The sequence below is a fragment of the Orycteropus afer genome, unplaced genomic scaffold (assembly GCF_000298275.1).
Source record: "Orycteropus afer afer isolate SDZICR_OR568_19922 unplaced genomic scaffold, OryAfe1.0 scaffold00332, whole genome shotgun sequence".
Lineage (NCBI taxonomy): Eukaryota > Metazoa > Chordata > Mammalia > Tubulidentata > Orycteropodidae > Orycteropus > Orycteropus afer.
Window position 1 is genome coordinate 3,232,422 of NW_006921919.1, and position 14,281 is coordinate 3,246,702.

At 36.2% G+C, this 14,281-nt stretch overlaps 1 protein-coding gene across 1 annotated transcript in view; it reads right to left on the bottom strand.

Annotated features, from left to right (window-relative positions):
- Positions 1-14,281, bottom strand: part of PDE5A (phosphodiesterase 5A) — a 191,656-nt gene that overhangs the window by 136,820 nt on the left and 40,555 nt on the right. The window contains exon 3 of the mRNA XM_007952375.2: positions 6,152-6,241. Coding sequence (XP_007950566.1) covers positions 6,152-6,241 — 90 coding nt within the window. The remainder of the gene's footprint in view (positions 1-6,151; positions 6,242-14,281) is intronic.

Consider the following 14,281-nt stretch of genomic DNA (forward strand, 5'->3'; position numbering starts at 1 on the left):
TAAATAAGGTTTAAATAATGATTTTTAGCAGGTATTACATCTGATTCAAAATATCTCATAGAAATCTTACTAAAGTAGCTGCTACTTTTTTTTCAATCTCTTCAGGTCATTTTTTTACTAAGAACTTTAAGTGTACAATTCAGTGACATTATTTACATCCACCAAGTTGTACAATCACCACCACTAGCTATTTCCTAAAGTTTTTCATCATCCTAAATATAATCTGAGTATCCCTTAAGTAACTCCCCACTCTTCCCCCTCTCACGGTCCCTGGTAACCACTTTAGCAGGGCCTCAATAACCATTTTTATCTCTATACATTTGCCTTTTCTAGGTACTTCATATAAGTGAGATCATACAATATCTGTCTTTTATGTCTGATTTATTTCACTGAGAATAAGGTTTTTTAAATTTCACTCATGTCGTACCATGTATAGTCATAAAGTTTAAATTCTAGAAAACATTTGCCTTTGCATATCACACCTTGAATTACACATCTGATTCTATTAATGATTTAATTTCCCCCTAAATAAGGTTTAAATGATGATTCATTTCTCTTTATGGTTGAATAATATTCAATTGCATGTTTGTATGTACCACATTTGTACATCTATTCATTTGTGGATAAACACTTGAGTTACTTCTATCTTTTGGATATGGTGAAAATGCTGCAATGAACCAGTATCTTCAGGATTTTTTTTTTTTAGGAAGATACAAATAAGTACATATTTATCTAAAACACTCCTTTTTCACATTATAAGAATGTAACATAAATTATATATTTTAATTGTTACATTTGAATCAAAGCATTATAAATATATTACCAAGTATGATAAAATCAAGATGGTAAAATAAAGAGAGTTCTGGTTCCAATTGGATTTCTAATTAATAACTAGAGTTGACAGTGAACAGAGAGAAAATAGATGTTTCATATCTCATAGTGAAAGACATTATGAGATATAATCTTCAATTTAGATCAGTAAGAACTTTTCAGAGGAACTGTTTTATTTCATAATGTCCCAGCTCCTACTCCCTACCTGCCTCCACCAAATGATCTACAGACAAAATTGAGCAGGCGCTAAGTGACAAAAAGGGACCTGAATAAGAACTCTGAGTGTAGGGTCAGTTACATTGGTGCAGCCCCTATAAATAAAACAGAACATTCATTTCCTCCATGTTATAAAATAAGCAATACTTCAGGGAGGGCAACTTCTCAGAAATAGGCCATCTGAGCACAGAGGGAAAATACTGAATTCCCCTGCACTTCCTTACTAAATATAAAAGAATCTAATCTGGTTATAGAAATACCTAATGCAAGTAACAAAAATAAAAACTGGTCCATATGCCCAGGTCTGAAGCATCTAATCTGAAAAACAAAAAAACAAAACTGAATAGTAACACTAAAAATTCACATACCTATGTCAAAGCTTTTCATTTCCTTCGAGTAACATGTCTCATCTCTGAAGCACACTGGCCCAGATGAATGTGATGCAAGAAATATGCACTTATAACTTTTTTTTTCTTTTTAATTGCAGCACAATTTCCTCTTGCTTACTGGATGAGTTCCTCTTAAGGCACTATTGTTGTTAGGTGCTATTGAATTGGTTTTGACTCAGAGCAACACTGTGTACAACAGAACAAAACACCGCCCAGTTCTGTTACCATCCTCACCATCACTGCTATGTTTAAAGCTCATTGTTGCAGCCACTGTATCAATTCATCTCATTGAAGGGCTTCCTTTTTTTCAATGACCCTCTACTTTACCAAGCATGATGTCCTTCTCCAAGACAAAGTCTTGCCATCCTTGCTTCTAAGGAGAACTCTGGCTATACTTCTTCCAAGACAGATAATGTTTATTTTTCTGGCTATCCATGTTATATTCAATATTCTTCACCAACACCATAATTCAAAGGCATCAGTTCTTCAGTTTTCCTTGTTCACCGTCCAGCTTTCACATGTGTATGAGGCAACTGAAAATACCATGGTTTGGGAAAGACACACCTTAGTCCTCTAAGGGGCATTTTTTGCTTCTTAACACTTGAAAAGAGTATTGCATTTGCCCAATGCAATACACTGTTTGATTTCTTGACTACTGCGTCCATGGGTGTTGACTGTGGATCCAAGTAAAATGAAATCCTTGACAGCATCAATCTTCTCTGTATTTATTAAAATGTTGCTTATTGGTCCATTTGTGAGGACTTTTGTTTTCCTTATGTTGACACGTAATCCATACTGAAGGCTGTAGTCTTTGATCTTCATCAGTAAGTGTTTCACGTCCTATTCACTTTCAGCAAGCAAAGTTGTAGCATCCGCATATTGCAGTTTGTTAATGAGTCTTCTTCCAATCCTAATGTCACAGTCTTCTTCATATAGTACAGTCTCTCAGCATACAGACTGAATAATGACACAACACTGACACACACCTTTCCTGATTTGAAACCATACAGTGTTCCCTTGTTCTGTTGGAACAATCACCTCTTGTTCTAGGCACAGGTTCCTCATGAGCACAGTTAAGTATTCTGGAATTCCGAGTCTTCGCAATGTTATCCATAATTTGTTAATAGCCACATAGCTGAATGCCTTTGCATAGTCAATAATACACAGGTAGGCATCTTTCTTATATTTTTTGCTTTCAGCCAAAATTCACTGACATCAGCAATGATATCCCCCATTTCACACACACTTCTGAAATTGGCTTGAATTTCTAGCAGTTCCCTGTTGGTGTACTGCTGCAACCATTTTTTAATTACTGTCAGCAAAATTTACTTGCATGTGATATAAATAATATTGTTCGATAATTTCTACATCCTGTTGGATCATCTTTCTTTGGCATGGGCACAAATATGGATCTCTTCCAATTGGCTGGCATGATTTGGACCAAGACTTATTGCCAGAACAAAGTTGTTTTGGAGCCATGATTTTAAAGAGTATTTGCTAACTAAAAACTAAAAATCAGTGGGACCTAGTTTCCTCCATCTTAACTGCCCAAAATCATAGTCCTTATTTTATACATAAGTGTGCCAGTCAAACTTGATTTCACATAAATAACAAATAATTTTAGTACAAGTACATCCCAAATATTGCAACAGACATAATTTTCATTTCCTGTATCTGGCTACCTTATTTATAATACACTGGCATCATTGGCCCATCAAAGTCTATGCATGATCTTTCTAGTTTTATTTATTCATTCACATAATTAACTAATTCAGTAACTAATCAATTAACCTCACATTTCTGTCATAGCCACAAACATTTTCAGAAACTGCTGCTGGAGCTACTGTCTTAAGAAACTATCTAGCAACTCATGTATAGGATCGACAGACAATGTTTCTACATGTGTAGTTGTATGTTCTGTAAGAATTTCCAGGTATATAGTAGAGCTGACAAGGGACAAGGTTATAGTCACTTCTTGGCCACAGCTAACTACCCAGAGAGAGCAAGTAGTTGGACCTCTGGGCTCGGGACGATGGTTGCAGGGGACATCAAGCTCAACTGGCATAACATACTACACAAAAACAATGTTCTACATCCTACTTTGGTGAGTAGCAACTGGGATCTTAAAAGCTTGCAAGCAGCCATCTAGATGCAATGATGGGTCTCTCCTCATCCAGAGCACAGAAGAACGAAGAAAACAAAGACACATGGGAACAGTCCGAGGGACTGGTACACCATGCGATCCTCAGCCTACACAACTATGAGACTAGAAGAACTAGATGGTGCCCGGCTACCACTGTCAACCACTCGTAGGGGGATTTCTGTAGGAAATCCTGGATAGAGTAGGAGAACAAGGTGTAACAAAACTCAGAATCATTGAAAAAAATAAAAGGCACCAGGTTTGCTGGTCTCATAGAGCCTGGTGGAACCACTGAGACTATGGTCCCTAGCTGCCCTTCAGGTCTGGAATTCAACCTACTCCTGTGGCTGCTAGCCAAACAAAAGACAGGCATGTGAGCAGAACATTTACATTAGGTAGATACACTCCTTGGAGAGATCAATCGTGGGAGAATAGAAGGCTGCTTATACACAAGGAGACAGCTCAGGGGGCAGGAGTGCTTTGAGGGATGGGCACAGGGAAGAGGTAACTATGGGAAGGAAGTGGGAAGAAAGCTATTGCATTATGGGAAATTGCAGTCAACATCATGAGACAAAGTGTATGTGAGCTGATGTATGGAAATGAATTTGCTCTATAAACTTTCACCCAAATCAAAATAAAAATTAGAAAAAAAAAAAGAAAGAAAGAAACTATCTAGCAACTCAAAGGCATTTATTTAGAGCTGTGTTAGTCAAAATATGGTCTACAAACTACCAGCTTCAGGATCAAATTGGCCCTTGTTAAAGAAGAAGAATGTCAGGTCCCACCCTTGACCTACAGAATTCAGAATCTGCATTTTAACAAGATACTTAGTTATGAATCAAATACGCACATTAATATTTTAGAAGCACTGATTTAGGAATCTCCCAGAGGAGCAGTCTATAGGATGGACTTGAAGGGAAACTGGTGCAGGCAGCAGGAATTAAAAAAAAAAAAAAAAAAGAAAGAAATTGTGATAGTTAAGGTTGTTTGTCAACTTGGCTAGGCTATGGTTTTGAGTGGCTGGGCAGCTGGATGTAGTTATTCCCCATGATGAGATTGTAATCACCTATATGGTGGAATCTCCTGTGAGCAGCTAGTAGTTGCCTTTAGGGCGTGGCCTGCTTCCAGTATATAAGCAGAAGCTTTGAGAAAGATTTCTAGCTTTTGGCACATCTGTACCCTGCATTTGGCCGAGTCTTGGCCTGCCATGTTGCCTGCTGATCTTGGGATTGTGCCATTTTACCTGTCAACCTTGGGTTCATCAGCCTCAGCAGCCAGCAGCTGCGTGAGTCAGAAAAGAAGTCTCCTGCTTCAGTGTGCCCGGAGTAAGAGACAGAGCTGAAGTTCAAGGCTGCGGGGCCTTCACTCAGACCCTAGAACCAACACTCTGAATTTGGACTTCTAGCCTCCTAAACTGTAAGAGAATAAATTCCTGTTTGTTAAAGCCATCCATTTGTGGTATTTCTGTTACAGCAGCACTAGATAACCAAGACAGAAATGAAATGAAAAACACTGTAAAAGAAAAAAAAAATCAATGGGATTTGGTAACAACTAGATGCAGAAAGGAAAAGAAAGATGTCACCATTTGAATATAAATCAAAAAAGAAACATCAAAGTATTTCTAATATCTTTGAAACTAACTCCCAACCTTGGCTGCATACTGTAATTAAGTGAGAGCTTTAAAAAATACTGATGCCTGTGTCCCAACTCCAGAGACAGTTATTGATCTGAGGTCAATTCTAGGCATTAAGAGTTTTAAATGCTCCCCAGGTGATTCTAATGTACAGCCACGGTTAAAAACCAATGATATGGTCCTTTCAGTGTCTTCACGTAGAGATTCTCAACCCTGAATAGCAATACTTGGGGAGTTTTAGAAACATCTCAGTATCCAGATTCTGCCCTAGAGCTTCTGATGTAATTGATGATTTTTTAGAAGGTACCCAACTAATTGTAATGTATAGGCAAGATTGAGAATGTTCACTTGAGATGTAGTTTTATTTATAATTTATTATGATCTTTTTTCAAATAAATGTAAAATAAATAGAGAACTCAGTGCTGACAGAATTCAAGTCTGACTAGTTAGGTACATTATGAACCAACATGTTTTCATTTGCTTGTCATACTTTCATGATGACATTTACAGTTATTTGGAATTAGCTACAATTTTAATTTTTCAAAACCTCATTTTGAATCCAAAATTATTAGCTGATAACCACTGCAATCAAATGAGCATTTATGAAACAAGTATTATTTAAACACTTACCTAAAATATAATATGAAATAAATTGATCCCAACTACAGATATAATTACGTATCTTAAGATGCAATAAGACTTTCTGGGAGAGGAGAGAAAGACATATCTGAAATTTAATTCTAAGCTAAAGATGACATTAAAATCTCTACCAAGATTGAACCCTTTAACTAAAGTCTAAATAGAAAATATCAAGCAGAACATTTAAGGACTTTATAGTTACCACTACAGTACTATTTCAAATGTTTGCAAAGAGGAAAAAAATTACACACACATATATATATATATATATAAAACCTTTTATAAAATGGAAAATTAGCTTACCTCTTCCCTGTGATTCTTAATTGGCATACAAAGAATACTTTGTGTCTTGTAGCCTGTAATTTGGTCAACTTCTGCATTGAACCGAGGATCCTAGTAAGGAAAAAGAAATTCAATTTAATGATTGACCTGCTCAAAGACTGATTTGATTTTTTTTATTTATAAGATTAGTGATAGCTAGCCTTCGACTTACCTTGTTACTCTAAGTAACAATTTCATCACTGTGAAAGGCATCAAATCATGCAAGTACATATCATTTTTGACAAAGATAAAGTTAAGATTTTTTTTCCCACAATTAGCATTTAGAAGAAACAACAAAATATAGATTGAACAAATGTTTGGTAATAAAGGAGATTGAAAAGTTAACCACTTTAAATAATTTTACTTAAATTCAGGAAAAAGTGGCAACTCTCCACCTCTGTAAAATGATGTGTGTCCTCATATCTCAGTAAGTGATTCTTCTGTGACATTAAAAGAAAATCATTTCTACTTCTGAAACTTTTAAACACTGACTTTACTTCACTTGCAATGGTTGTTTATACAACATCTCTTCATACTTCATACTTCTATTTCAGCTGTTCTAAGTGTTTAAATCTTTCTCTCTCTCTCTTTTTTTTTGGTATATATAATATAGCTACATGGCCTCAATTCAGACTATAAACATTTCAAAATCAGGGACTACTTGCCTTAATCCTTTGAATCTCCTGTTTCACAAAACACATCATATATATCCAATCTCACTAAGGCCTTTTTGAAAAGTGTAAAAGTTCAAAATATGGTTTTGAAAAAGAAAGGTATAAGACTATTTTCCAATGAATTTTAGATTGGGAAGACCTAAAATTAGGCAGTAAGCTCTATAAAAAAATCTGTTGCCATAGGGTCATTTCTGACTTATGGTGACCCCATGTGTGTCACAGTAGACCCAAGCTCCATAAACTATTCAATGGCTCATTTTTTTTGGGAATAGATCGCTATATCTTTTTTCTAAGGCATCTTTGGGTGGATTTGAACCACCAACCTTCTGGTTAGCTACTGAGTGCAATGACCATTTGTATCATCCAGGAACTCCAAAAGCTCTATGTGCGGCTATTTTTGGTTCATCACTTTATTTCCAACCCTCAGCACAGGAACTCAAAATCATTGGTCAAATAAATGAAGGAATTCATTTATGAATGACATCATAGTTATCAAATGTGATTATTTTTACTTTATTATAGTTTAAAGCAAATCTGATAAATAGGAGGAAAAACATACTAGAGGAAATCAACAAATATTACTACATGAGATAAGATTAGAATAGAAAAATATATACCAAAACATCAACATCTGAAGGAGTGCTGTTCCCTTCAAGGCAACAGCTTTGGGAAGTTACATGTTTAACCTAATAATAGCATCACTGCTCCCAAAACTCTGCTTCTGGAAATCCCTTCAGGAAATGTGGAATATTCACACCGGAAAATCCCTATGTTTTGAAGGTCATTTCTTTTTTATTTTTTTTAATCAAAATGTGAGAAATAAAAATGCATCCTAGGCAATTATTTTATTAATGAATATTTGCATTACAGAAGGTCAATTTACCAAGAAGATTAAAACAAACTCTCTCATCAAAGCAGTAGTTTGACAGACTGGAATCAGGACATTCACTGCTGTGTGTGAATGTGTATGTGTGTGTGTTTATCTACTAGAAGTTTAAAATCAATAACCACCCTGGATTTCACTCTTCCTTGAAGTGACTGGGGGGTTTAATGTATCCTTCAAATTTGTTTTAGGTGAAGTTCCAAACTCTGGTACCTCAAACAACTGTCCTTTAACAACGTACTCAAGTCAAAGGCAATACACATATATGACTTCTAACCTCTGCAGGTCCAGAAACATTAACAAGAAAAAAAGAGCACTAGTATTATAGTGATTATCCTTCTGATTGTCTATGAAAACATAACCGTGAGTAAACACAAGCCTTGGATACTCCCTTGCCAGAACAAAGTAATTAGTACCATCTTGCCCTCTTGCTGAAAATAACTATAAAATAGGACAAAATATACAGGACAACTAAACTATAGACAATGCATAGGGAAACATAAGATGACTGCCACACAAAATCCTCACTTTGTGTTTAGGGGTATTTTCTAGCTGTGAAGAAGGTAGGAGGTAACACAAGTGGGCAATAATCTCAGTGAAGAGAAGCAAAAGGAGTTCTGAGCTTCTGAAGTAACTGGAATTTGTAGGACATAGTACTACCTAAGAAGAGAGAGCAGTTTGTGGGAGAAGGGATACAGGGGTGGCAGAAGATCAGTTGCTTATTTTTGGTGTTTTATATATATATATGTATATATGTATGTATACACACACATGCACACACACAGAGAGCAAGCCTGTAAGGATGAACAAAAATTACCTGCTGAAAGCTGAATGGCGATAACAGGGGAGAGCTTGGAGACTTTGCAGTTCCAGTCCTACCTGAGGAAAACCTTCAGTAAGCACCTCAGACATTTAGCTGAGACACAGAAATGCTTAGGAGTAAGGACTATAACCTAGAATCAAGAACCTAAGACTAAACTGAAAACTAAAATTACTCCACTCTAACATAATAAGACCAAGCCTGGCAGGACCAAAAGAATCTGTCAGTAATTTTACTACTTGACACATAAAATCTCAGTTCTATTTCAAAGGAATATAATATAACCCAAATGCACTGTAATATAACATCTACAATGTCTAGCACATAATAAAAAATTATTACACATGTGAAGAAACAAGAAAATGTAATCCATGGCCCAGAGAAAAGCTAGTCAATAGAAAATGACCCCAAGATGACTCAGATTTTAGAATAAGCAAACAAGGACTTTAAAGAGGCAGCTATTATAAATGTATTTAAGGACTTAAAGGAAAATATGATAAGAATGAACAGATGGGAATATCAGAGAAGAAAGGAAATACTATATAAAAGCCAAATCAAAATTCTAGACCTGAAAAGTATATCTAAAATTAAAAATTAATTGGTGAGTTTAACCACAGATTGGAAATAGTAGAAGAAAGGTCTGTGAAAAGATAGATTAACAGAAAAGTATCCATTCAGAAGGACAGAAGAGGAAATAGATATAGATAGAGATATAGATGTAAAGTTAACAGAACCTTGGTACTTTTTGGGACAATATCAGGTGGTCTAACATATATATAATTAAGAGTCTCAAAGAGAAGAGAAAGAATAAGGAAGAAAAATATTTAAACATATAATAACCAAAAGTTTCCCATCTTAAACTTACACATTATATAAAGGTTGAAAAATGGTATGAAGGATGGTATACTTCTCATGGGGAAAAAAAAAAAGTGAAGACTAGAAAACAATGGGAAACACTTTTTAAAGGGTAGAAAGAAAGCTACTCTCAACTGAAAATGCTTGATCCAATGAAAAAAATCCTTCAAGAATGAAGGTTAAAAAAAAAAAAGTCATTTTCCAGATAAATGAAAACTGAGATAAATTCTCACCAACAGATTGACCTTGTAAGAATGCTAAAGGAAGTTCTTCAGTGTGCAGGGCAGATACCAATATCTCAGAAAGGAATAAAAAGAGATCAAGCATTTATGAGTAAAAATATACAGGATAAGGAAGCCTAGTTCCTCCATTTTTGGAGAAGAAAACACCCAACAAAGAAACAGAAAGAAAAAATAATGCACTTTGAAGTGTTGGATAGAAATTACAGGTTATCAGTATGAATTCAAGCTTTTAATATAGTAGATATATAGAAGCAGAAATAAATATGTTGTGTTGTTATGTACCGTCAAGTCGGACCTGAGTCATAGCGACCCCTCCTTGGGTTTTCCGAGGTGGTATCGCTACGGAAGTAAATTGCCCAACCTTCCTTCCGAGGAGTGGCTGGTGGGTTTGAACCGCCAGCCTACTTGTTAGTAGTCAAGTGCCTTAGGCACTATGCTACCAGAGCTCTCAAATAAAATATGTTATAATCGTTGTTATGTGCTGTCAAGTCAGACCTGACTTCATAGTGACCCCTCCTTGGGTTTCCAAGGCAGTATCAATATCGAAGTAGATTGCTCAACCTTCCTTCTGAGGAGTGGCTGGTGGGTTTGAACCGCCAGCCTTCTGGATATAGGTAAGTATATTTGTGTATTTTTTTTTCCCTAGCTCTGTATGCTGAAATACTAGCAGCAGTGAGCACATACCAGAAGCAATGGGCACCTAATACCCAGCACTTGGTTTCTAAATACCATCTTGTCCACTAAAAGGAACCAGGACTTGTTAGGAAATATAAAAGATACCAGGACTAAAGCAGGGAAAGTACAAGATGATCCTTGTATATCTTATTGTTCCAGAAAGTAAGAAAGTGCCCAAAGGTAATAGGGACATACCAAAAAAGAGACAGTAGCCAGCAAACTTGGTATAGTAATAACAGATTATAACTCATTAAGTAAAATACAAATCCATGAGTCCATACTGATATAAAATAAATGAATGAATGAATGAATAAAGAAAGCAAAGCTCTTTCTTACACTAGAATGCCAACTAATAAATACAGATGGTATGATAGAGTTAGAAAGTCAGGGGATGGTAAAACTGGTATGTGTATGGCTGATGAGGAACAAAATATCTGCAGTCTCAAAGTATCTCTCATAAGATACTTATTAATTATAAAGGGAAAATTGTACCTTTATTATGAAGATATCTGGTGGGTGTAACTTAACCAAGTTATCAAATTTAACATCAATATTGGGGCAAACTAGCATCATGTGCTTCCTGATAAGATACTGTGAGATGGTCACAGCAAAATCCATAGCATTCCTGCCAAAAGTGCATACATAACTTGAATATACTCATGAAGAGCATTCTACAAAATAACAGGCCTATCTACAAAATAACAGGTCTATACTCTTCAAAAATATCAATGTCACAAAACAAAGTATGTATGAAATGCTGAATGGAAAACCAATTTGCTCTGTAAACTTTCACCTAAACCACAATAAAAAGTTAATAAAAAGAAAAATAGTGACCCTCATCCATTGCTGGTGGGAGTACAACATGGTGCAGCCACTGTGGAAATCAGTCTGGTGGTTCCTCAGGAAAGAATTATCATGTGATCCAGTAATTCCATTTCTTGATATATATCCCAAAGAACTGAAAGCAGGAATGCAAACAGATACATGTACATCAATGTTCGTTGCAGCACTAGTCTCAATAGCCAAAGGATGTTGTTGTTGTTGTTGTTGTTATTTGCCGTTGAGTCGGACCCGACTCATAGCGATCCCTCCTTGGGTTTCGGAGGCAGTATCACTACAGAAGTAGATTGCCCCATCTTCCTTCCGAGGAGTGGCTGGTGGGTTTGAACCACCAGTCTTCTGGTTAGCAGTCAAGTGTCTTAGGCACTATGCTACCAGAGCTCCCAGGCAAAGGATAGAGATAACCTAAATGTTATTAGTAAATGAATAGATAAATAAAATGTGATACATACATACAATGGAATATTACTCAGCCATAAAAAGGAATGAAGTATTATCACTAAACTGAATGATATGAAAACATCATGCTGAGTAAAATAAGTGCCCAGTCCTGCATATCCTCACAAATATGTATATGCTTCAGTCCATCATCGCAGCCACTGTGTCAATCCATCTCCTTGAGGGTCTTTCCCTTTTTCACTGACTGTCTATTTTACCAAGCATGACATCCTTCTCCAGGGACCAGTCCCTTTTGACAACATGACCATAGTATGAGAGATGAAGTTTGGCCATTCTCACTTTTAAGGAGCATTTTGGCTGTACTTTTTCTGGCAGTCCATGGTACTTTCAATATTCTTTACCAACATTAAAATTCACAAGCATCAATTCTTCTTTGGTCTTTGGTTGTCCTTACTCATTATCCAGCTTTTACAAGAACATGAAATGAAAACAGCATAGGTCAGGCACATCTTAGTTTTCAAAGTGACATCTTTGCTCTTTAACAAAAAAAGGTCTTGTGCAGCAGATTTTCCCAGTGAAATATGTCATCTGATTTCCTTACTGTTGCTTCCATGAGCATTGATTGTGGACCAAGTATAATGAAATTCCTGACATCTCCAATCTTTTCTCCATTTTTTCCAGGACATTAATGGGAAGAGAATATTCTTGTTAGAAAATACATGCCCAAATTTTTTGTAAAATATGCTTCCAGGTTATTAAATAATTTAAAAAAATAATATGTATATATTATTTATATACATTATAGACAAAGAGAAAATAAGAAGAAAATGGGACAAAATATAAACAACTACAGGATCCTGGTAAAGAGTCTATGGAAATCTCTTACAATCTTATTCCAGTTTTCCTGTGTGTTTGAAATTATATCCAATTTAAAACAACAGGAAGCAAAAAACAAACAGACAAACACAGAGGACTTGCTAAATTATAAGGCTGATGCTCTTCCACAAAGAAGCATTTCTAAGACAATGCCTAAAAGTGATCAGAACATCGATCAAAAACAGACACCAAAAAAAGTCCAGAATAGCACTTCCCAAACTGTGCTCCTTAGGACATAATTATTCCATAAACGATTATAAGATTTATCAACATTAAGAGTTACTCTTGTTACTTCCTTATTCTTTTAAAATTTATTTTGGAGAGAATTTTATTCATCAGAATTTTTTCTGAGAGACCAAATATATCTTTAGAAAAATATCTTGCTAAGTATTGGGAGGTCTGGTAGCACAGTGGCTAAGGCACTTGACTGCTAACCAAAAGGCTGGCAGTTCAAACCCACTAGCCACTCCCCGGAAGGAAGATGGGGCAATCTACTTCCACAGTGATACTGCCTCGGAAACCCAACGAGGGGTCGCTATGAGTCAAGTCCAACTTGATGGCACATAACAACAACAACAAGTATTTGGAATAGGAAGTAATGCCATCAGGGTGAGAAAAGGTATTTATTCTTTGTACAAAGAATGAAAGGGAGAGATGAAGTGGGGGTGGGAAAAATAGCAGCTACATAGTGAAACCCACATAAGTGACAATGAGACCCTTCCCTAAGACTTCTGTCTTCAAATCTGCTCTCTGGAAATCATGGCACACATGGAATAGCTGTCCTGTGAAAACAGGATAAGAAACCAAGTTTTTCATTCCAGTTGACTTGGGAGAGAAAGGGGTCTTTTAACAATGTAAAATCGTCGTTGTTTTGTTACGTGCTCTCCAGCTGGCTCCGATTCAGGGAGACCCTATGTACAACTGAATGAAACACTGCACAGTCCTGTGCCATCCTCATAATCTTTGCTATGATTGAGCCCATCACTGCAGCCACTGTGTAAATCCATTTTGTTGAGTGTCTTTGCCTTAGGATATAGAAAATCTTGAGGATGTTTAAATCTTTCCCATTGCTGTTGCTAGGTGCCACTGAATCAACTTTGAGAAATAGTGAGCCCATATGGCTGCCACATAGTTCCTAGGCAGTAACCTTTATGGAAGCAGATCACCAGGTCTTTCTTCCGTGGAGCCACTGGGTAGGTTTGAATGCCAGTGTTTCAGTTAGTAGCCAAGTACTTAATCACTGCACTACCAAGGCTTCTTAAGGTTTCCTTCAAATCAAAAGCCAAACCCATTGCCATAGTCAATTCCAAATCAGAGCAACATTATAGGACAGAGGATAACTGCCTCATAGGATTGCCAAGGCTGTCATCTTTAAAGAAGCAGATTACCACATCATTCTCTTATGGTGTGGCTGGTGGTTTGAATCACTGACCTTGTGGTTAGCAGCTAAGTGTTTAACTACCGTGCTATCTTCCCTAGGACATGGAAATGAGGATTCAAGAAAATTATGTCTACACATCAAATTATATCTAGTTTTCATATACAAGGAAAACCTCATTTAATATAGTTGCTTTTTTTATAATGTATTAATAACTTCTTAACACTAATAAGAACAGATTTGATGTACTGAACACTAATGATAAAAGACCAGACCACTAATGGGATGATATCAAGGACGTCATACATGAAGAAAGCAAAACTCATTGAAAATACAGGATGAAACAAGACCTATACCTCACACCATACACAAAAACGAACTCCAGATGGATCAAAGACTTAAATGTGAAACCTAAAACTATACAGTTCCTCAGGGAAAATATAGGGGCAAATTTAAGGGCCCTAATATAT